We start from the raw sequence: 23,441 nt of genomic DNA on the forward strand, positions 1-23,441 counted from the left end.
CACAATTTTGTGTAGCGGGCGTATCCCCCCCCCATTCCTGGCCGATCCCCCACCTGGGTGCGTGCCGCCGGGCGCTCTCACGAGACGCAAAGCTCATTCTTTTGTTCCAACCTCTAATTCCGTGATTTTTAACGATTCTCGCTTTTGAATATATGCTGTGCCTGCATTCAAATTCTTAAATTTCTAATTCGCAATTTTGTGTAGCGGGCGTATCCCCCCCCCCCTATTCCTGGCCGATCCTCCACCTCGGTGCGTGCCGCTGGGCGCTCTCACTGAGACACACGCTCCACGTGCGCTCAGGATTTTCTTGGTATTTTTGCTATTCATTGACGGCGTAACCAAGATCTTGCTGGTAAAAAAAAGGTACAACGCAGATATCCCGGGCGAGCCTTGCGCATTGATGCCTTGTTTTAATCTATCTCTGAACATGCTGTCGTCAAAGCGTTTGCAGCTTATCTTATTCCGCAGGGGGTTCACACAACTAGGAACACCCAGACCTGATTCCAAAGTACTCCCCTCTGTAACTCCCCCCTCCACGCCCACGCCTCTCTATTTGCGCAACTGACATAGACATTATGTTTTCTGCGAATGACGCAAATGGACGCAGTAGGGAGACAATGTGGAGTTGGAGTGTAATCGCGTGTGTAATCGACCGAGCAAGGCGCTGTTGATGCAATAGCCAGATAACCTTTGCAAACTGCACCGTCCTGAAGGTACATAGCCTTCATTTAGAGGTCCACCCTCGGCTATTGTTCTTCCACGTGAGAGATACCAAATTCCCCGGAAACTTAAGTCTGCGTGATGGGAAGCTAAAAGCCAGAGAATATCGAAGACTTCTTTACGGTTACATCGTGTTTGCATGTCTTTCTTCGCTTTCATTTTTCGTCTTTTGACATGAATTACTTCCGGAGGTGGACTGACCGCACTTGGGCGCAGCATGTTTCCCTCAGTGCGAGCTCTCCTCCGTGTCCACCTGTTCTATTCACGTGCGGTAACGTCCACCTGTCATGGTGCACACATTAGGCTAAGTCTTGTTCCATTCTGACATCGTTCTTAGTGGTAGCACCTTCTCCAAGCATGTGTGTCAACCTGACTTTTAAAAATACATACAGGTGAAGAGCCAACTGTTGTTTTTTAACGTATTTTAGTGAACGTGCTGCTGTAATAGATAGACTGCGATATTCTTTCTGACATGTAGTTTTCTGTGTAATAAAGAAAAAAATCTGGGTTAGCGGAGTGGTTAGTGCACTTGGTCTTGCACCGACGACCGGGGTACGAATCCCACAAAACCCGAGTGAGTAAGTGAACACTTTATAGAGACGAGCTTCAGGCGCCGTAGATTGGGCGCCCGTTCGGTGGGGGGTCTCCTCAAGTCCGGGAAGTCCTGGTCCCTCTGGCTAATTTGGCCCTCTCCACCAACCAGGCTGCACTGGATTGAGGGGTCGGTGTTGCCAGCTGGCCCGCCCACTGCTCGTACGTTGGGTGCGGATTGGGATAAGGGTCGGCAGAATCTGAGCTAGTTGGATCATACCTGAATTAATACTGGTCAGCCTAAATTTAACTGGGTACACAGACAATGACAAGAAACGAAGCACAGGCGCTGACACAGAAACGAAGCACAGCGCCTGTGCTTCGTTTCTTGTCATTGTCTGCGTACCCAGTTAAATTTATGGGATAAGGAACGGAGTTTTCTGAAACTCTCATACGAAGAGGTACAGGGTGCCAGGTTGGGGACACAAATTACAGGTAGCCTGGTAGAGGGTGGTATACATGGCATGGAGGAGAGTCCCGTGGAGATAGCAATTTTTCTGAAGTCGGCAAAAGGCAGTCGAATCATGAGTATTTATTTTTCGCTTTACAGCGGTGATCATTTTGGTACTGTTAAATCTCCCGCTGGCTACGCGCCAGTCATCCGCATCATCATGTAGATTTCCCCTGTTGTTCCAGTTGTCATCCCTGTTAAGGGCAGCCATGGCCCAGGTCTGCCTTGCGTCGTACATCCGCTACATTTTGGTGCCGTTAAGCCCGGGAGAATGAACACGTGCGGCGAAGGAGACCTCCGACGTCCCCTCCGGCTTGAGGTTCGTAGAACCCCGCACCTTTGACTGCTGTTAACGCTGCTCAGCCCCGCCCTCAGCCGGAGGTCAGCATGGCTGGCCCTGACCACCTACCGACGACCGACCGAATGCGTGCGATGAATAAGCTGCGCCGACAGCAACGCATCCTTCGCGGTGCTACTGCGAGACTTCTGAAGGCAGCGAGGAATCTTCTAGATGCTACTTCAGCGTCTCCGCACGACCTGCAAAAGGTTATTGACCAGCTAGAGAGCTAGTACACCGCAATTCATGAAGTAGATCAGAAAATCATCGATCTTCTTGAGAGTGATGAAGTTGAATGTGACTACTTCGAAGCCTTGACCTACCAAAGAAAGATATGTCATGCCATAAACCACTGCGCTCTGCCTTTAAGTCTCCGAAGGCTGTCGGCCTGAGACATAAAACCTACGTCACTTTCGTCCATCCAGATGATCCCCTTCAATGCGGCTCCCACGCATCGGCCTCGGCAGTTGTCTTTCCGAAGCTGCAGGTTTCTACCTTTAAATGTGAGCCACGTGGGTCCACGTGGATCGGGGCCCATGGGAAAACGACGACCGACAGTCACCCGAACCGTCCCGATATCGTCAACGTGAGCACTGCGAACCGATTGGAGCTCTACTTGCAGGAGCAGCAGACAGATGTCTTGACGTTCATGTCCCTGAAGAGTAGCCAACAAGACAAAGGCTGATGCGACCGCTTTGCGATCACCATGACGTCCGCAACTTCGACTCCGAATAGCGTGAGGCCAGAAACTTCTCTTGCGAAATTCTACTCTATGACGTTGGTGCAAGAACCCGTTCCGCACAACGCAGAGAAGGGATGCCTACCTCAAACCGGCTGCCTACCTCAAACCGAATAAGATCAGGCGATCCAGAACAATTTTTCTGGTAACTTCCCGCAAGTCCTTGTAAAGGAGCAAGCCGTCGTTGCAGCGCAAGATTGGACTGACCCCAAGAACTTGCAAAAGGGAGCCTTCTGCAACGTAGCATCGAGCGCCCCAAGACAATACGGGTGTGAACAACGTGAGGCTACGCCTGACGTAGACAAGGACGACTGGCCTGCTTCCACCCAAGCAGACGACAAAAAACGTGAGGCAAAGGACGGGAAAGAAAACGTAGAAGTCACACCGTATGTGTCTGAGTACATCGTCGTTGCAGAACTCATTTACAGCGAGTCATTGCTTGAAGTTTTGGAAACCCGTGGTACGAACAAGACCGGCTTCCCAGCGCCGCTACACCCGCTGCACAAGGGCTACCGCAAAATCGAAAGTTCGAGAGCTGTCCATCATCATCTTCAGCAAAATAGGTACATCACCGAAGGGCTGGAAACGTTTCAAAGACCTTGGAGCGCAGTTTTGTTGGCGACCGCTTCAGCTTGGGGCACCTTGTCTGTCTTGAAAGCGGCGAGACGGTGCAAGCCCCGCTGGAAACGGAAGAGGAGACAGTTTGCCAACAGCTTTCCCTGTTTTGACCTGGATCGAAAAGCAACTTTTAGGATTGTGGACATATTTTTCGTCATCACCCCGATTCTCTCGCGGGCGGGAGTGAGATATGTGGTTAGTCGTTAAAGCAGTGTAACCTAAGACTACGGTGCACGTGTCTGATGAAACCCTAGCAGGCTATCTTCTCCCGCTGTCGCGCTCTACTCGCTAGACACCTGAGTAGAGGCATCGGTCCGTCGAGAAAAGGAACGCCGTCGCAATTCCCTCTAGAAAAGTGGCCCACATTGTTACGGCGTGTAAACGAACCGCGCTCTCAAGATGGAACTGCGATTCAGCGTAGGCAAGCCACACCCCAAAAGGAGCGGCTCATCTCGTAACGCAACGAGGAGTGTAAGCTATCATTAAAAGCTCTCCGATGACCTAGAAGGCCCTTTGCCCAAGTATCATCCAATAAGAAACGTGTTACAGGACGCAGCAAGGGATCAGTTTGCGCTTCAACGCTTGTGCCAAAACATTGAAGGACACTGATTGTACCTCTTAATAGCAGACGTGAACACTGCGCGCGCGGGAGTGTGTTGAATCTCCCGATGGATATGCGGCAATAGTCATCAGCTTCATCATGTAGATTTTCCCGTGCTAGTAAAGTTATCATCCTCGCTAAGGGCAGCCATGGCCCAGGTCTGCCTTGCGTCGTTCTTCCGATACAGGTACCATTAGGGTTGACGGACGAGGACGAATATAGCCACTACTCGCATTCGATGAGGTGCCTGACGATGTCGCGTTTATAAATTTTCGACAACAACAAAATTTCTTCCACAACGTCTCAGTCCCCCACCCCCGCCAGGACGGTTTCTTGATTTCTGCGCGAGTGTAAGGTGTTCTGATTTTCCCTGGCCAACGCTCGAGTGAGGGCTTGTTACGCAGCTCCTAGAGCGACAAACTTCGCTCTTTGCCTCTATGAGGTTCTCTGCTATGTGACCCATGATTACGCCCGAAATCCGCCTGTTAGCAACTGTTGAAGATGACACCGTATAAGCTCTGTGCGTAGTCTTCTTATTTTGGTGCTTCCAATGGACAGTTTTGTTGAGCACGGCGAAAAACAAATGCCGGCTTTCCGTGTGGACCGTGGGTTTGAAAATCTCTTAACATAAAAAGCTTTGCTCATTTATTGACTACGCTGCTTCACGTTTTACTTTACATAAAACCGCTTGTAATGGCAGCATTTGTTTTCTCCTTGGACAGGAACGGTACAAGGTGCTCGGAAAATGGCGACAGCAGTACGGTGACGTATTTGGGTAAGACCAAACAGCCAAAGAAAATATTACCTTAATGTTTTTGCACATTCCACTGTTCGAACACACGTTCTTGTTTTCTTTTTCGAACCCTGCTGGAAGCTGCGTCCCCCTTGGTTGAACAATCGTGATGCATTTTTTACCCACAGGTTTTTCAACGGAGATGTTCCTTTTGTAGTGGCTGGCGACCTAAAGCTCATAGAAGAGATTTTTGTCCGCAACTTTCAAAACTTCGTTGATAGAGGAGTAAGTGTTGTTTGGATTTTACGGTGTTCTTTTAACAAATTCAGCCAAAGTATCATACGATACGATATTATGGAGGTCTTGATATTGGACTAGATATAACCTGTTAGCCCACGACGTCTTTTGGGTAAACCTACGGGTTAAAGCTAATAGGATGTAGTACTAGGGTGAGCATTGAGGAATAGTAACTGGAGCACGTTGAAAATATCTGAAACACAATACTTTCAGGTATACCCAGACGTCGTACTGGTTTCAGTACCCGTATTCCAAAACGCCTCGCTGCACAGCGCCCCCACGTGACATGTGGATGTCACTGCAGGCGCTATTCTATTGATCTACTGGGAAAAGGATCCCGCTTTTCGGGCTCTGAGCCTCGAGGTAGAGTTCTGGGTATTGGCGCCGGCAGCCTCGCATCGAGCCCCAGGAGGTCTACTTTGAAATATTTTATGGCATTTTTTTTCTTCTAAACTCATTTCTTCGTTCTGTTTTGATTAATAATGGTGATTTGGTTCGTTTTAGGTCACTTTAATTTCGGGTCGCATCTTCTGACCACGGTTAATTAACGTTTTCCATCGCACGACGTCATATTGCACGTGCCACGAGAAGGTGCTGTGCAGCGAAGCGTTTGGAATTACATTTCCGGGATGTGGCGGCAAATAACCTGTTCCTTAATTTAGTTTTAGGAACAGAGCAAGAATATATAGGAGGCCAAACAGCCCATATCGGCAAGCGCGGGTGAGCGACCAGATAATGTGACAATGAAAACCAGCGGTCTGCAAAGCTTCGTAGCTGCGACGGCGAAGGAGAGGGTAGCGGCACCTGACGGGCGAAATGATAGCGGCGGAAATACATTCCGTGGCTGCGCAGTGCAATGCCAACCGCGGTGGCCGCGCAGTTTCTTCACCCGTGGCAGATGCCGCTAGCTTAACCTATGACGACTGCTTGTGACATTATCTGGCCGCGCTAGGGAGCCTCGTTTTACCTCCTATGTTATCCTTGCTCCGTCATTTTAGGCAATGGCCGGTTGTATTCTATCATGCAGGATTTGTAAGCTTTTTCCATGCATTCTTACGTTCCCCTCTTCTACTACTTACCCCAGGACATCTTTCATGTTATAGTCGAAATCATCCAAGTTATAGCGCAGTAAATTATAAAAGCTTAATTTCTGTGCTGTGCCTAACGGCTTTTGATTTTTATCACAACGTAGGCGGTGCAGCTAGGATGTAGGGGTGAGTAAAAAGACTATTATCACAAAGCAACATTTTTAAATTCAATTAACTATGAACCCCAACACGGCTTCACTAACCTTGCGTGGTCATCGGGACAGTTTTAGCTTTTGTCTTTAACTTACACCAAATTTTGCAACAGCAACTTAATACAAATATAGGCTAGAGTTTAACATCTCATGGGTGGTGTCGCTCTTAGCCGCTAAACCACGGTGATACCACTTTTAAATTCGGCGAAATTCCCGCCTTCGGTTATTTTTCCAGGCATAAAATATTGCAAAGGCACTTAAATTTTTATTATTTCGCAACTTTTTAATGCAATTCGGGTAGTATAACTATCGAAGATCTCTACACGGCGGCCGACGCAAACCTTGGACATCAGGTTGCTGTTGTCGTTCGAATTGGTAATAACGAGAAGATAGATTGCTACTAACCAGCCATTACTGTCAAATCTGTGTTAAAAGCAACACACGTGGCAGGTGAACTCCCACAGCATCAAAAATTAAGAAAAAAGAAATAAAGCTATACAAAGCTAACACTCATTGCGCAATCAAGGACAATACAAAGAAAAAAAAAAGCGCTGGGACGACCACCCCTGTGTTTTTCTCTTCGCTGCTGAGCGTCCTTTTTCACGGGGTTTTACTTTTACAAATCATAAATACTGTAGCTCATGCGGTTTTAGCCTGAAATGTTGTTTCAGTTATGTGTTTATTTTCAAAATTAAGAACGTTCGCATATTTAGCTGACGATTGTTAGGCAAATGAACACGCGCGAACAGCAGCCACGGCGGCTATGTCTTGACCTTAAAAGTTCTTAGACTAGCTTTGCAAGATTTTGTGCTCACGACATGCAAAGCCATTTTTTTTTCTGCAGCGACGAAAGAGAAGCCTGGGGATAAACTCACCCGGTGGTGCGGCGAAGAACGCCATGCTGATTAGCGTTCTAGTGAGAGAGGAGTTTAACTCATGGAAATAAGGCGGGTGTCGGGTGGAGAATACAGGAAAAGCAAGAAAAGGATAAATGAAGAAAATAATGAAAGAAAAGAAAGAAAGTAAAAGAAAGGAAAAGCGGAAGATTTTGAAAGGACACGTCGGAGAAGAGGTGGGTAGAAGGGGAATCAAGCGATGTCGACTGGTACACATGTGTTGGAGTTGGTTCGTAAAGAACGGATGAGTTTATAAAGGGCTTTTCAGGAAATTAAGAGAATGTGTTTTAACTGAGCCCAACCAGCCCATCCTTCGTTTGAAAATATACATATGCAACAATTATTTGAAATGCACGGTACGAGTCACAATTCTGACTGCATCCGCAGCGGTTCTTTCGCTACATAAAGTGCACTTTCTTGGTGCGAACGCTACCAAAATGCCACGGCTTTCTACAGGCTACCCATGTGCAGGTAACCTTTCCTAAACTTGCTGCGCTTTGTTTTTACTCAACGACTACTGCACAGGTCCAGCCACGAAGCATCTGCTTTCTACCGGGTGAACTCAGGTTCGATTATCGTGGTTAATACAGTTCTTTGTCAGCCCCGCGGTAGAATTGCTCACCTAACTCTATTAATTAGGTGCACGCGTACGGATGTACTATATATACTGCCTTGTCGGTCGCTGCGGGATAGATGGTTCGAGTTTTACAAATTTCCAGCACTTTTGATTTGCTGCAGTAGCGCTTCTCATATTTCTTACTTTTTCAGTTCACAATGATGACGGACCAGATGCATCCTTTCTTGAAAAAGTCCCTAATCCACCTGCCTGGATCTCCATGGAAAAATATCCGCACAGCTGTTTCGCACGGGTTGAGCGCGAGCAAGCTCAAGCTCGTACGTATTTACCACTTGACATTTACAAGGAGTTGCCAAAGTTCAGAAATAAAAACAGGCGGCAAACATGCCGCAAAACCAAATAAATGCGGAAGATAACAGTTTAAACAATCCTAAACGATTTTTTTATTTGCAGTTCGCGATCACCATGCAGGAAGGCTTGGTAGGCTAGTGGGCTAAGAGGCTCAGGGAACATAAGAACCCCGTGGAAAAGATTGTTGTTTCGGGACATTTGGCTTCGCACTGCAGTAAATGTGCTTGCGTCTTGTTGTTTGGTAAGTGCGAAGTCATCACCAGAGAGAAAGATAAGCACGCACCCGAGGTTGTCGAAGCGCTTGAAATTGAGCGGCTTAAAGAAAACTGCATAAGCACGCCTTCGGTAGCGCTCTCGAAAAAAAAAGGACAATCTGGTGCAAGGTTTGTAACATGCTGAAGGTAGAGCGATAAGTTTTGACGTCAGGTTGTGTTGGTCATGCTATTGGATGTGCGGGAGTTTTATGTTTTTCTTTTCCGAAAAAAAAAATCAGTTGAAGGTCATCGCCTTTTCCTGTGTTTTTTTCATTTAGTGTCTCCGCCTGCGTGCGCTTGTAACCCCGTTAATAAGCGATCATCATCTTTGTCACAATTGGTAATGCAAAAACAATATTGGTCTGGATGCACTAGTTTTACGTGTTTTTTTTTGCATTTTCTTCTTTCTTTACAGCATTATTTAGATCCGGCATTATTAATACAGTATTTAGTTTTCTGAGCACTGCAACTTACCGATATAGGACAACGTGCTTTCCATCTGTAGTGCCCTTTAAAAAAACGATTTTAACTACCATTAGTTTCAGTTCAGCCTTTCTATGATAGTATTTTGGTCTCCTTAGACGTTCTTTCTATCTGGCAAGAACGTGTGCCTGGGAAAAGCAGTAGGAATTGCGACACCTTTATGGGAGAGAATATCGAAGCCTGACTACCAAAGCAACATGATGCTGGAAGTGACCGTATCTTCAAATCCTTATCAAGAGTACTATATTGTTTAGTATTTAGGGACTTCACCTTAGGAGTGCGGGGAATAATAATGGTACTTCAAGCGCCAAAGATTTGTATACCTCAGCGATTATCACATCCCAACTGTTTGTATAAAGAAATAAGATTGCCTTTGTTTCTATAGATGATGCCCTGCATCGAAGAAGATGCGGATATATTTGTACAGTCCTTGGAAAAGTTCGCTGACTCCGGTGAAGAAGTTAATATGTCGGGCAAATTCGAAGAACTGTCCATGGACTATGTTGCTCGAGGTGCATTTGGCATCGATGAACGTTTCCAGGGAAAGCCTGACCACCCTGCATTGGCTGTTGCCAAAGCTACACTTCGGGGGGCCATGACAGGTCCTTTCCACATGATCGCCCGTAAGTGACCACTATACGATGTGTATCAATGATGGACTTCAATACATTTTTAAGCAACTTTTCCTACTAACTCATTTCTCACTACAACGCTCCCTGCGTACAGGCGCGGCGTAGCCAATTCCTTTTAGCTTCATTAAAGACACTACTGGAAATCTACACGGCAGTTTCGAATGAAAATAATGGTGGCAAGCTTGGACAACTTTGAAAGTAAATTTTGCTAAAAGATGCACTAAGCTTGAATCTCTTTCGATGTAGATGTCGTAATTAAAAGTTTGACCGTAACTTCCTAATGGTGAATCATTATAAACATTCAATCTGTCGTTAGGCACTCGGGGGCATAGCACCCAGGGTCGTTCGTGCTATTTCGTCCCCCTTTTATAAAGTAAATTTTTTGTTCCAGAGTTTTTTGAGCGTGGGATTGCGTTACGGATGCATCTGTATACGCAGAGTATTTGTCTCTTTCTTAGACTCACAAAAGAACCTTCCGAGTCCTTGAGTAACATTTTTTTAATACAAGAGATGGGAATATGGGAAGCCGACAGTATTTGTCGTCTGAAGAGTTACTAGTGGTGTTTTTGTGGCAATACACGCTAGCAGTGATTCATGTAGGCAATTTATATATCTTTTACCGGACGGATTTTCTGTTCTGTGCCTTAATTATTAAACAAGCGGCAGCCGGCTCATGAGACCCGTCATAATTTGACGTAACGAAAAATTTACATTAGACGTGGCTTATGTGCTCCGGCATTGTCAATTGTGGGAAGGTGTAAACACCCCAGTTTACAATGTTCGCAACGGGAAATGCAAGGTAAGAATTCTACCCGGAAATAGCTTGAAAAAGTCGTGTACAACCGCTTAACTTTTAGGCAAGCATGGCGAATACCATGAACGAATTTAACATCGCGTATCGTTCTGGCGTACTGAAACATTTAAGGAAAAACTTTCTATTTAATTAGGTGTGTTAATTCAAATTATTTGGTCATGTACAAGGCAAATTAAGGCGGTTATGAATCGTCTAGTGCTTATTACAGGAAACAGCTGTGCGTGACACTGAAGAATGTGATTTAAATTGCTGTAAAAACGCTTCGGCTCTTTACTATGCCCGCTTTTGTGCGATTGATTGTGTACATTCAAGATACAGTGTATTGATTGATTAATTTATTGATTATAAAGTTTGGAAGTTTGAAGGACTTAGAAATAATTTTGATGCCTGGGGATCTTTAACGTGCGCCGAAATGTCGAACCCAAGGGCGTTTTCGCTATTCGCGTCCACCAGAAAAGCGGCCACCGCGGTCAGGTAGCGAACCTGCGTTTTTGGGCTCATAAGCACAGCGCCTTAACCACTTAGCCACCGCGGCGGTTCACAAAATTGCATTCATTGAGGCTTATCGCTAACCTGCCAGAGTTTTGTTGGCACGTTTGACACTCAAGGCTACCAGGGCAGTAGTAGTCTAATTCCTGGCGAATCGTTAGTATGGAGTGCGGTAATGTGTAGTCGGGGACGAAAATTTCGTGACGTGATCTTTAGTGTGGAAAATAAATTCTCCGAGTTGTGGTGGTCCAGAGTCTGCAATGCGCATCACTGCAAACGCAGTGCAACAGCACAGACACCGGGCCGGAGAAAAATTCGTTTGCATTACCGCAATTGCGTATTCTACATTTTTGTCCCATGCAGACGTATAGTACCTCCCTCGACCAACTTGAAGGCACAGAATTCTTGCTAGATTGGCGGAAGTGTTGGCGCCTATTTCTGCTTTAGTTTTTTTCTTACGATGCTCCCGAAATGGCGCATGGTCCAGCTGGGGCCAGAAACGTGCTTGAAAGTGAAACACGTTTATTTCAGGGGGCCTACCGAAAATAAATCAACCATGATGAGCAAGTTTCCTTGGAGATCTCGTATTATTAAGCGCAAGCACTTTAAGGGCTGCCACCATTACATGAGTGACGCCGCGTCACGCACCGAAACAGATGCTTTTAAAAGATCACCGCTTCCCTTTGCCCGGGATCGAACCTGGGTTGCTCACGTTACGAAGCCGGTGTCAATCCTGTTCCGCAACGGAGGCCCAGGTTACTCAAACTATAAGTGCAATGGGTGGTCTTTGCGCAGCGCCTTTGCCACGCAGGCTGCGGTAGCTAGGTCGCAAATAAGTACACAGTGTATAAAACAAGGGAAATACTTTAATTAACGTATTACTACCCTAAATAATGAAAGATCAATTCAGTGTCTCTTTATAGGCCTGGTCACGGTCTGCGGCACCCTCTCTTGACTACCAGCATCAATGTCAGGCTAATACTGACATTACTCAAGAGAGGGCGCTACATCCCCTCTAGCGGATCACTGCTCCGCACTTGAAAGCGTTTAAACTGAGTGGAACTGCTTTTATGTTTCTTTTCGTAGAGTGTACGACCACATTTGGAGTTTTTATGAAGCCTCTTTACTGGCTGTCACTGCACCTGGGAGAATACACATTCCAACAGCTGAACGACCAGACAGCCAAGATAGTTGAGATACGAAAACAAGACCCTTCGGTGAGTGCATTCGTCGGCTGTTCAAACCCCAGCCTTCTAGAATGAGCGCTTCTGTCAATGTGTACTTGCCGAGGATTCTAACGTATAAGTATATAGAATATTTGTGGCGGTGGACAGGTATTACAGGAGAACTTTCCGTATAAAAGTGTGAAACAGAAACCAGTATTAGAAAGCAGCCTGATCGGTTGTATATTGACAAAGCTTCCGACCTAACTCAAATAAACTTCTTTTTTTTTCGCTTACATTTTTTATTCACTTTTCTCTCCAGCTTCGAAAACCTGACATCTTGCAAAACCTCCTTGATTTTGTATACGACCACACACAACGCAACGAACATTCCAACCAGTCAAACGGTAATAAATTTCATTCACTTCATTGAACTTCCGAGGCGTCCTTCGTGGAATCTATAGAGTATGTCTAATTCAGTACAAATTTTGCAGCTATGGCATGCCAACAGGTGGAGCAAAATTTGCACTGTTTGTCTACGCGCTGTCAGTAGGATGTTTCCACCACAGTGTACTTTACAGTTTTCGCAAGATAATTACCGCCTTACTCGACCTAATTTTGTTCGTGTTCGAAAAATTATTAAAGCATTTATTCCACTTGCGTTCGAGGGGCAGAACTGTTTTGAAGCAACAAAAATATGCTGCGGGAGTGAAGTTTTCGCGTGTAGCCGTAGCGGTATCTTATGACTTTCTGGGGTAAAAATGTATTTTTATATGTAAATATGATGGCTAACATGCAGGCGGAATAACAGAAAAATTGGTTTTGATCCCGATTAATGCTTGAACGAACCGTTTTGCCCTTCGCAGTGGGGGCTATTGCTGGAGAGAGAGAGAGAGAAAGACTTTATTTATGGCCAGCAGGGAGTGGGAGGTCGGGCTGCGCAGAGCCTCCACATCCCACCCACGTTCACGACGTCTTCGGGACTAGGCCCCGCCGGCCAGCTTCTGATCACGTCGGCTGTAACAAGATAGGTAAAAGCAGACTCCATGTCTTCGTCGTTCCTTTTCAGGACCACCCAAGTGCAGAACCCTAACCACAGAAGAAGTTGTCACCACTGCTTCGTCTCTCTTTGTTGCGGGGTAAGATACAATATATGCTAATAATAATAAAAATGTAATAAATAATAATGTAAAAAAAGACTAATAAAATGTTATTCACCTAAAAATGCTACAATAGCGGATCAGCTGCAAATATTAAGCACGTATACGTTGCACGACTGACATAACTGAGAACGTAAAACGAGTTGGATGAGACAAACAAAGATGGCGGCGTGGAAGAACGGGTTATAAATCGCCGTAAAATTATATTGCCACGTAGTGTTGGGAATCTACTGTCAAATACGTGTGAAATAGTTGTCAGCGTGTAGTACAATGGGCTGGTCGTTAAAATGCTGATCATTACGAATTGCCAAAGACGTTCTGTATAACGTTCAGGCTTTCAGGGTCCAATCAGTAACAGGGCCTTTATTATGTAACTTTACACGGAGGAAAATTGCGGATTTTAATTGTGAGAACCGTGACGTCGTTTTAAAGAACCTTTGCGCCTTACAGAAAGCGCTAGATGCTTGTGAGAAGCAAAACGGTCGTTTTAAAGGTACACTCTAAGAAACCGGTGCAGGTAGGCTTCACGACAACGCCCCAAAACGACCATTCAACGTGTTTAAATGTGCGAATTTGGTGAATGACGAGGCCAAGCATGCGACTAAAGTAAAAACTAGGACCTGCGCTGGGACAACAGCGCACATCCACGCCTTGCGCAGTTGTCCCAGCGCAGGTCCTAGTTTTTACTTTAGTCGCATGCTTGGCCTCGTCATTCACCAAATTCGCACATTTAAACACGCTGAATGGTCGTTTTGGGGCTTTGTCGTGAAGCCCGCCTGCGCCGATTTCTTAGAGTGTATAGGAGGAGTGGCGCTTTTTGGAGGCTTAGATGCCGCTTATAAGTAAGTCATGCAGGCGTGTTTTGTATTGGGCGCACTTCTTCCAATGAAAAACAAATCATGCCTCTTTTGAATGGCGGGCGTTTTCAGCGCAAGTATTTTTTTCTTTTTCCACACAGATTCGAGACGACGGCAACCGGGCTAAGCTACGTTACATTCGCCCTTGCGAAGTACCCAGAAGTGCAAGAAAGGCTTCGAAAAGAAATTGCTGACGCTGTTGCTACTAACGTAAGCGTTACACCTCCCGGCAAAACAAAAATTCTGATGTTACGATGCAGTGCTATAGCTAAACTGTGTGGTTCATGGAACTAGCGGCTGCTTCAACATTTAAGTGTTTATAACTCGTTGCTGAAACTCCCGATCGAAAGAAAACACAAGAAAGCGCTATAAAAATAATTCTAATGGACAGTACTTCAGCCACTTTAACATTAAAAAGTGTGTCTGTCAATTTTACTGGAGCAATATTATTTGTATTCTGATCGCCGCAACCAACATTCGATCTTGTAATAAATGATATGGGGTTGCGAGCAACCTAGAAGCCTGTCAATAGCGAGTTACAAGTGCGATTTTCTTGCGCATGGCCAAACGGATTGCTGTTAAAGCAAAGTCCGTCACTGAGCTGTGTCCCACTTCTTAACAATCGAAATTAACTCAGGCCTGATTTATTCGTAGAATAGCGCATTACACCACTTTCTGATTTCCAATTGTAAAAACGCGAAACACGGAATAGCAGTGCATGTTCCTTCAGTATGTTTCATATATTCTGCAGGGTGTTCTGGATTATGAAACATTCATGAAGAAAACAAAGTACTTGGCGCAAGTAGTCGACGAGGCACTACGGCTTTACCCACCAGGACTCACGTAAGTAAATTATCAGTAAAATGCATTTAAGAACGGGTGCTCTGCTTAAACGCATAATCCTCAATTGGCACAGTCTGATGGCCTTCCCGAGGTGGAAAAGCAGGCCTGAAAAGGAGTCACACTTCCAAAGATCAGACCAGAAACGCGCTGTCCCTGTTCCCCTTCCAAACCCCAATAACCCCTTCTCTTCACTCTTACCCATTCCCTCAGAACCGAAACCCTTCCACAACTTTTCAAGTGAGATCAGGGAAGTATACCCGGGCCCGCTGTCCTGGCTGCGGTGTCGGTTGAGTAGCTTTGCACCTTTATTTTATCTCCATTCTTAAGCGGTGCAAATCCCTCCTGCCTTTTGGCCAATTTGTTTATTGTAAAATTTGGTTAAGCCGGTTATCCTTCGGTTGCGTCCGCCGAGGCAATTTGATTTACTTTTATTTCTCGAGAACAAAATTAATAAATGTTCGTGTCGCACGATGAAACTGTATGGCCGGTGCTTGAAAAATTTGTCGCAGCTGGGTTGAGAACACCGCCATACTCGCTCCTAATTTGGAAATTGTCAGCCATCTCCTCAAAGACAGGGATCCTGGAAGGTTCCCTGGGGTTTGGTTGTCTGTGGAGGCCACATGTTGTCTCAACAGGTTTAAACCTGATTGCTGGTAGAGTTGTCTGAATTAACTTGACCAGCAAAGTCGAGTCGCTAATTATAAAAGTTAGAACGGTAGAAAAATTTACAGCAACTTAGCGACTAGAAGTGCACACCCTTCAAGGTGAGATCAGAGCGATACAAGTGATAAAATTGGGCATTTGAAAAATAATACTTCGAAACTGCGAAAAGTTGTGTAACAAGGGCACTTTGAATGCTTCTGCGTAGTTACGCCAGAAAACTACCAAAGTAGACACAGGAAAAACAAATGCATAATTTCGGGGACTTTTTTTGTGTAACTAAAAACACAGAGGGTAATTTTTCTTATCACCTGACTGTATCAAAACATTCATGTATCAAAAAAAAGCACTGTATCAAAAAAAAAGCATGTATCAAAACATTCTTTTTTAAGCTTTATTCGGGAACTCTTCTAGTCAAAACATGGAAGCTGAAAAAGGGTTGTTTGTGCCATGAAGAACAGCTTGTATTTTGTGTAAAAAACCCGCAACAATAGACCACGTTTTCCTACACTGCTGGGTTGCCGCCTTTGTTTGGGACGTCCTTTAGCCTACACTGAAAAAAGGCTTGCCTTTGATACCGCATGGAATCCGTTTCATTCCAGTCGACAATCATGACAGTGTGCCGTACGATTTGATAATGCTTTTGGGCCTACACGCCACCTGGCTGAGTCGTATGGCAGTGCGCCACTGTGATGCTGACGCGAAGGCTGTCAGCAAGTACTTTGCTCAGAATGTCAGTATGCTGAAGGAAGTAATTTATATGCGGTGCCCGGAGCTTACGTGGTTACCCATTTTGGAGGAGTTGTCTTCTTTCGATGTTTATGATAGTTTTCGCCCACCAAAGTTGGCTGAGCGGGTTTTAAACCGACACTGATGTATTTTAAACCAGAATCGTAGACATTGGCGTGACTGTTTGTTCAATATGCAATAAAGAAAAAAGAGCTAGGAATGTTATTTTGCAAGTCACAAGTTCGAATCCCCAAGGGTACATTGTTTTTTTTTGTTTTTTTGTAAGTGGACGTTTTAGTTTTCTGCGATATTTTCTGTACTTACTTCACCATTTTTCGGCCGTAACGTTCACTGCTCTACCAACTAGTTCACAGAACGCGCGCAGGCTGACAGTGACGGGCCAGCGAGTTCTCGGCGTGCTGTTCCCATAAGCACCAAATGCTAGCGGGCAGTCGGCACAGGCTAGAATCAACAGACCCTTGGCCTGGTGCGAACACGCTTTTTAGGATACAGGAATGAGTGAGGCAAGCTCCTAATATGGGGGACAAACCCATGGCATTTGTGCGTCTGCGGTGACGCGGAGGGCGTTCATCCACTGCGTAGGCCTCGGCTAGTGATTACTGCGATTCGAAGCCGTCCTGCGAGGCTTATCTTACAGAACCGAAACCGAAACTTGTTTGAATACTATTCTTGAACATCGTCCAATCAAGGTGCATCTCTTCTTGTCGTCACAGCCGTTAGTTGGTGCCAGTTTGGGCCAGTCTACGCAGTGCAAGCAAAACAGAGAGCTTGAAAAATTCCCTTCAGGGTCCATTTACACCTATACTCGACTATGAATGCACAAAACTGATAGAGGGCATTTTAGGGGCGAAGCACCTTAAGGCCGAGGCTTGTCCGTCCAGCGTCCGGCGTCCGCGGTCATGGCACAGCACCGTGTAAATCGAAACATCTGTGAATAAAAGATTCACAAAACGCTAACAAGAACAAAATAAAAGGTTCAAAAAGATGATAGAGAGAGAGAGATAGAGAGAGAGAGAGAGAGAGAGAGAGAGAGAGAGAGAGAGAGAGAGAGAGGGATAGATAGATAGATAGATAGATGGATAGATGGATAGATGGATAGATGGATAGATGGATGGATAGATGGATGGATAGATGGATGGATAGATGGATGGATAGATGGATGGATAGATGGATGGATAGATGGATGGATAGATGGATGGATGGATGGATGCGCACACCACCGTGTAATCGAAACATCTGTGAACAAAAGGTTAACAAGAACAAAATAAGAGGTTCACAAAAGGTTAGAGACAGAGAGAGAGATTGCTCCTGGGGAGCCGTGCTCAGCATGCTCGAGGAGTATTGGATTGGATTGGATTGAATTGGTTTTGATTTGAATTTGGATTTAGATTTGGATTTGGTTCTGATTGGATTGAAATGGATTGGATTAGATTGAAATAAATTAAATTTTATTGTATTGGATTGGATTAAAAATCATTTTAGCAGCAGCAAGCACTCTCACGGGTGATTTACGGTAAGAACAATCCGCAGTGCTTCACCCACTGGTCATGGTTCCCTTCGTGGATATGCGTGAAATTTTTTTTCTAAAGGTTGGGCATTTGGGCTTGATATCATTGATACCAGAGATGCATCAAAAGCTGCCTTTTTTTTCTTTTCAAACTATGTCAATGTTTGCAGATTTGTGACCCGCAGAGCTAAAGAAGACTTCCAATACAATGGCATCGCATTCAAGGCCGGGACGTGCTTCATGGTATCTCAGTACCACGTTCAGAGAGACCCGAGATATTGGAGCGACGCTTCGGAGTTCAATCCGGACAGGTTCGCTTAATTTTTTTCTCCGACTTTTCGGAATATATTTGGCGGGGGGATGTCAGTCAGCCAGCGTAGAGGTCACCGCCAGAGGACGCCAGCATCACTAGAGGGGGATGGATAAAATGCCCCATGATGTGATATATAAAAAACTTACAACCAATTCTCCTGCAACACCTAAAATTTTATCAGTAAGAGGGAATGACTTATTTTCAGCTTTTTGAGGAAGTACCTTAATACAAAAAAGCTAATTAAAATAGTAGCGCAGCACATTTATTTTATTTGTTTGTTCATTTGTAAATACTGCAGTCACTCTCGAGACTTTTGCAGGGTGGGTACGGATAAGTAAATACAAATAAATACAAAATAAGGCAACAAAGAAATAGAACATAAAATGAACAACAATAAAAATACATATCTTGTTACAAACACTTTTCAAATGGAGGCAATTACTGCTGTGTTACCGCTTCGTTAGTGAGATCGCTCCATTGAACAGTTGTTTGAGGAAAAAATGAATATTTGTAGCAGTTATTTCGAGGGTTCAATTGGGTTATTGAGAACGCGTGGCGGCGCTTTGTATTATAACCGGATGAATATTTTAGGATGCGAGAAGGCCAGTGAAGTAATGCCCTGTAATTAATTAAAAGAAGAACTTCAGGTGGCAAGTCCGGTTTTAAAGCTGATAATGACTTTAAAGGAGACTTTAAAGGTTTAAAAGTTTTAAAGGTTTTTTAAAGGTTTTAAAGGTTTTAAAGGAGAGCTGATAATGACTTACAAATATATAGCGCAGAAGACTAGAGACACAGACAAGTAGACACACACGGCGCTAACTTCCAACACCTTTATTGAAAACGATAACGCACATATATAGGCAAGAATCCCGTGACTTCACACACATGCGTACATCAGCACGAACGCAAGTAGGCAATCTCTTTTTCTGATAATTTGATAGAAGTCGAACTTGCACAAGAGCTTCCTAACCTGGTTATCTTTTCCGCCTCAATAATTCCACGTGTACACTTGTCCTTAGTCTTACAAATAATAACACATTTATCAAGGAATGGTTTGCAATCTGTACATGCGTTACAGTGCGTAACTAGTAGTCCATCTTATTCATTTTTCTTTTTTACATTGCGATTGTGCTCACGAAGGCGATCATTTAGACAACGACCGGTTTGACCAACATACTGTTTACCACAAAAGAGGGGAATCTGGTAGACAACACTATCTATACAGTCAACGAACGAAGTTTGGTGTTTCTTTTTACAATTCTAAGAAATCTGTCTATCACCCTTATTTATCTTACAAAGCCTATTCAACTTCTCAGGGGCTGCTTGTCTGTGTGTGTGTCTACTTGTCTGTGTCTCTCGTCTTCTGCGCTATATATTTGTAAGTTATGAACCAACAAGCCCAAATTTCCACGCTACTGAAGCTGATAATGAGGTGCGCCCATTTGAATTGTAAATACATTTTGCAGCCAGTTTTGCCACCTTTCTAATTTATTAATACCGGATTTTGTGGATGTGTCCCAGATTACTACTGCGTAGTCTATCATTGGTCGGATAATTGCATTATATGCAAGAAAACGTACTATTATGAGCAATGTGAAAGGGAACACAGGAACGCGTAGAAAACACCCTCAGACCCAGCTATCAGTGATACGCAGCGGCAGCCGTCGGAAACAAAGTGGAAAGGGGACGCTGTTCTAAGAACTGTTTCCATTCCCGCCGTGCGTCTTATCGGCTGTCGGACAATACCATATTATCGGCGAAATGGCGTAGGCTGCTGCTTTGTAGAAATGCCAGCGTGGTGGGGGTGCCAACAGTTAGTGGAAGAGCGCCCTCCATTCCCCCTTTGTTTTTCACAGCGCCATCCGAGTATCACTGCGAGTCTGTTTCGAGGCTGTTTGCCACGCGTTCCTGTGTTCCCTTTCATACTGCTCATAATAGTACATTCGGTGTGTACGATTTTAAGGAACGCCGTTGAAAGGATAACTTGCGTAGTGATCTAGCTGTCATCTTGTCTATGCTTTTGATACTTGCCACACACGCGGAATATGTTTACGATTTCACGGTTTCTCACTTGGAGACATGACGTGCTCATTACTTTGGAAGCAAGTGCTAAGTCCGCCCTGAGTACTGTTGCAAGTTTAATGCACATGGTACCTGTCATACATCCGTATGACATGTTTTTTTACAACAGAAGGCTGTTTCACTTCATTTTCAGGTTTTCCGGCGCCCATGACGCCATCATGAGGCACATGCCGTTTGGTGTGGGACCGCGTAACTGCGTTGGTATGAGGCTGGCGCTGATGAAGATAAGATATACGGTCGCTAGACTGTTATTGAAATACCGCCTGGAGCTCGGGCCGTCTCAAAAGGTATAGTAAAGTGTAATGCGTGAGGCGTGGGGACGTCACTAGTTCCCATACCACGGCCTTTCGAGAGGCCACGGTGATAGACCAGACCACGGTGGTTTATCACATTTACATAAAGTTAGAAAATGAAAGTAAGTCTGTTTTCTCAAGCAACATGAGAAAAAGAAAATTTCCGCTGTGGTTTTCTGGTTCGGTAAAAAATGTTGGGGTCAGATGAGACCAAAATTTCAAAGCAAGTAGAAAGATCAAGGCCACTGAACACTTTATTACGTGAGGTTTAAACGAGCCATGAAGAGAAAACACAAGTTTGGTTCATTCAAAAGATTGTCTCGTTAGAATCATACTGACACCACTTTTAACGTAAACTTCGCTCAAATAAGCTACATAATTAGGAAAAACGGGAACGGTCATGCGACCCACCAGCTCATTTCCCGCAACAGAACCTATGTCGTCACATCAGCTAAGCTCTGCGATTGGCGGAGGCTGGCAGAAGCAGATGAAAATTAGGTAGAACTTACAAACTAGACGAACGAGCGATTTGCGCTTAAATTTAGGGCACATTCTTTACAAAGCAATAAGAATGATGGGACAAACAGTGGAAGTTACGAAAGCACATGTAAACATAGAAGTACTGATGCGTTCTGCTGTTCGTACTGCGCACAGCATGCTTGTTTAGCTGCACAGCACTACGGGGCTTGGGGTTGTCTCAGACGACACTGGTCGATTGACGCAAGCAACGGTGTTTTACGTGACCCCATTTGTCGAGCGAGCACTGTTTCAGGGAACGAATATTTTCTCCCAGAACAAAAACAAGCCAGGTTTAAATTCGGGCAAAAACAAACCAAACGCTTGCCACGGTATGGTGGCGCCATCTAGGTTACGGAACGTAAAGAAACGCGGGAACAAACCAACACCGCTGTACAGGGTGGAGACAACCTTTGAACGGTCCCGTGCCGCCGCAATTGGGCCAACGGGCTCAACGCGTTATTCTTTTCGTTTCCCACGAGACCTAGCAACGCGAAACAGACAATATGATTCAAACTTCTTCAGTAAACCGCGTTGCGGCGATAATTTTAGCGCGGTTTTGACACAATGACTTGCTTCGGCGGCGAGCGAGCAACCGAAAATGGCGGCGCCAGCGTATACGTGTCTCTACCCTCTACGGCGGATTTGTGAATGAAGGTATTCTAGGCTGCAGAGCGGTCGGTTCCAGTGATGTCACTTGGGACCACGAAAACGCACGATTGAGCGGGAAAATCAAAATTTTAACCTAAATTGTTTAATTTCTCAGTGAATAAAGCACCGTTTGTATCCGGACAAGCGCTGGGGGAACTATAAAACACGAAATCTTTCGAATCAAACCAACTTGCATTTTCTCTTCATGGCTCCTTTAAGGTAAATTAGGGGCCGTTTTTGTTCTTGCAAGGTTACATTCCAGAATTTACCAAAAACGTACCAACTTTTAGCCAAATGCTACTTCGAAAAACAGCTCTAAAAACAATGCGATGGGAGGAAAGGGCGAACACTGCGCTGACAAAAACAGGCTACAAGCACGAACACGGGCTACAACTAGCTCGTCTCAGTTCACTTGTTCTTAGCCAAACTTTTCATCTTGTAACAAAAAATTGGGACGAAAAAGTTACACATCCAACACATCCAAGCATATACTCGCCCCATTCAACCTGCGTGTATAAACACCGCTGTCTGCTCTGAGCGAATCTAACCTGTTTGAGCAGAACCACCTCAGCATCACGGTATGAGCCATCTTTCTACGTGCCTATTACGTTTTATTTAGCACGGCATTATCCCCTGATTAAACCATTCCAGCGGTGAATAAGTTAGACAATGCTGGCGCAAGAAGAAAATATAACTTCTCTTTTTTGAGAAATGTTTTTTTGAGGACTCTCTATAAAGGGTTGAGCAGGAACCTTGGGTATATCAATTGAACTGTGATAGTAATTTGAATCTGATCATTACTTCATCTATTGAGAATAGAGAAAAGTGACGGCTTTATAACCAGGCACTTGGGAGGTCAAACTTGGGTAACGTTTTTAATTACTGAAGAAAAATCTGATAGCGTTGCCTGAGGTGTCAATAATCAATATCGTGGCCTTTTCGTAGCCAGGAAATCCGTAGCAGCTACTCGCCCTCAGTACCCGCCGCGGTGGCTCAGTGGCTAAGGCGTTGCGCTGCTGAGCACGAGGTCGCGGGTTCGATTCCCGGCCGCGGCGGCCGCTTTTCTGATGGAGGCGAAAAGCGAAAACGCTCGTGTGTACGAGATTTCGGCGCACGTTAAAGATCCCCAGGTGGTCAAAATTAATCCGGAGCCCTCCACTACGGCGCGCCTCATCGCCTGCGTTGCGTCGGCGCGTTAAACCCTACAATCAATCAATCAACTCGCCCTCAGTAGTTATCCCCTGCGCTAACACTTGTGGACTGCACGGCAGAGAATAGCATGGCATCGCTAATATTTCACCTTTTTTGTCAGGGGACAATGGAATTGAGCCAGTACGCCAAGGTCTCGACCCCAGCATGGGGACCCTGGATCGTGCTTCACAGACTGTCTAAAGACCGCCACTGAAGATGATCCACTGACATAACAATCATAGGAATTGTAAATGGACAATGAAATATAAATATCGTCCGGAAGTTTCTGCCTGGCTTGGAATTTGTGGCGGCAAGGGCGGAGGCGTCCGTTAAGAATTTAGCGCCGCTCACTTGCACGGTAATCACGTCTGCGTCTCTACAGGAGCATTGTTCTAATACAGAAGACATACGTTCGAGGTTTCACCCTCGTGTTTGTTGGGCGATCAAGGTTGTCCCGATCCCGATTATGGGAAAAACATTTGTGCGAAGAGCCACGAGTAGTGAAAACGAGGCTAGAATTATCAACGACAAAGGTGGAGACATATTCGGAGGGACAACGCGTCCTATTGTACAGCAATTTATCTACGGAGGCGGCTGTATGTTTGTATATTTTCAAGCGTGTTTGTGTGGAT

General features: G+C 45.0%; 1 protein-coding gene across 1 annotated transcript in view; it reads left to right on the forward strand.

The window, feature by feature from the left end:
- The window catches only part of LOC144174434 (cytochrome P450 3A14-like), a 36,496-nt gene extending 13,055 nt beyond the window's left edge, over positions 1 to 23,441 (forward strand). Inside the window, exons 3-14 of the mRNA XM_077703151.1 lie at positions 4,780 to 4,832; positions 4,979 to 5,075; positions 7,992 to 8,117; positions 9,274 to 9,511; positions 11,910 to 12,040; positions 12,309 to 12,393; positions 13,056 to 13,125; positions 14,105 to 14,213; positions 14,755 to 14,846; positions 17,934 to 18,074; positions 20,292 to 20,445; positions 22,931 to 23,441. Of these exons, the coding sequence (XP_077559277.1) occupies positions 4,780 to 4,832; positions 4,979 to 5,075; positions 7,992 to 8,117; positions 9,274 to 9,511; positions 11,910 to 12,040; positions 12,309 to 12,393; positions 13,056 to 13,125; positions 14,105 to 14,213; positions 14,755 to 14,846; positions 17,934 to 18,074; positions 20,292 to 20,445; positions 22,931 to 23,023 (1,389 nt within the window). The 3' untranslated portion in view covers positions 23,024 to 23,441. The remainder of the gene's footprint in view (positions 1 to 4,779; positions 4,833 to 4,978; positions 5,076 to 7,991; positions 8,118 to 9,273; positions 9,512 to 11,909; positions 12,041 to 12,308; positions 12,394 to 13,055; positions 13,126 to 14,104; positions 14,214 to 14,754; positions 14,847 to 17,933; positions 18,075 to 20,291; positions 20,446 to 22,930) is intronic.

The sequence above is a fragment of the Haemaphysalis longicornis genome, unplaced genomic scaffold (genome assembly GCF_048455015.1).
Source record: "Haemaphysalis longicornis isolate Haplotype H1 unplaced genomic scaffold, Haemaphysalis longicornis Haplotype H1 scaffold_3, whole genome shotgun sequence".
Taxonomy (NCBI): Eukaryota; Metazoa; Arthropoda; class Arachnida; order Ixodida; family Ixodidae; genus Haemaphysalis; species Haemaphysalis longicornis.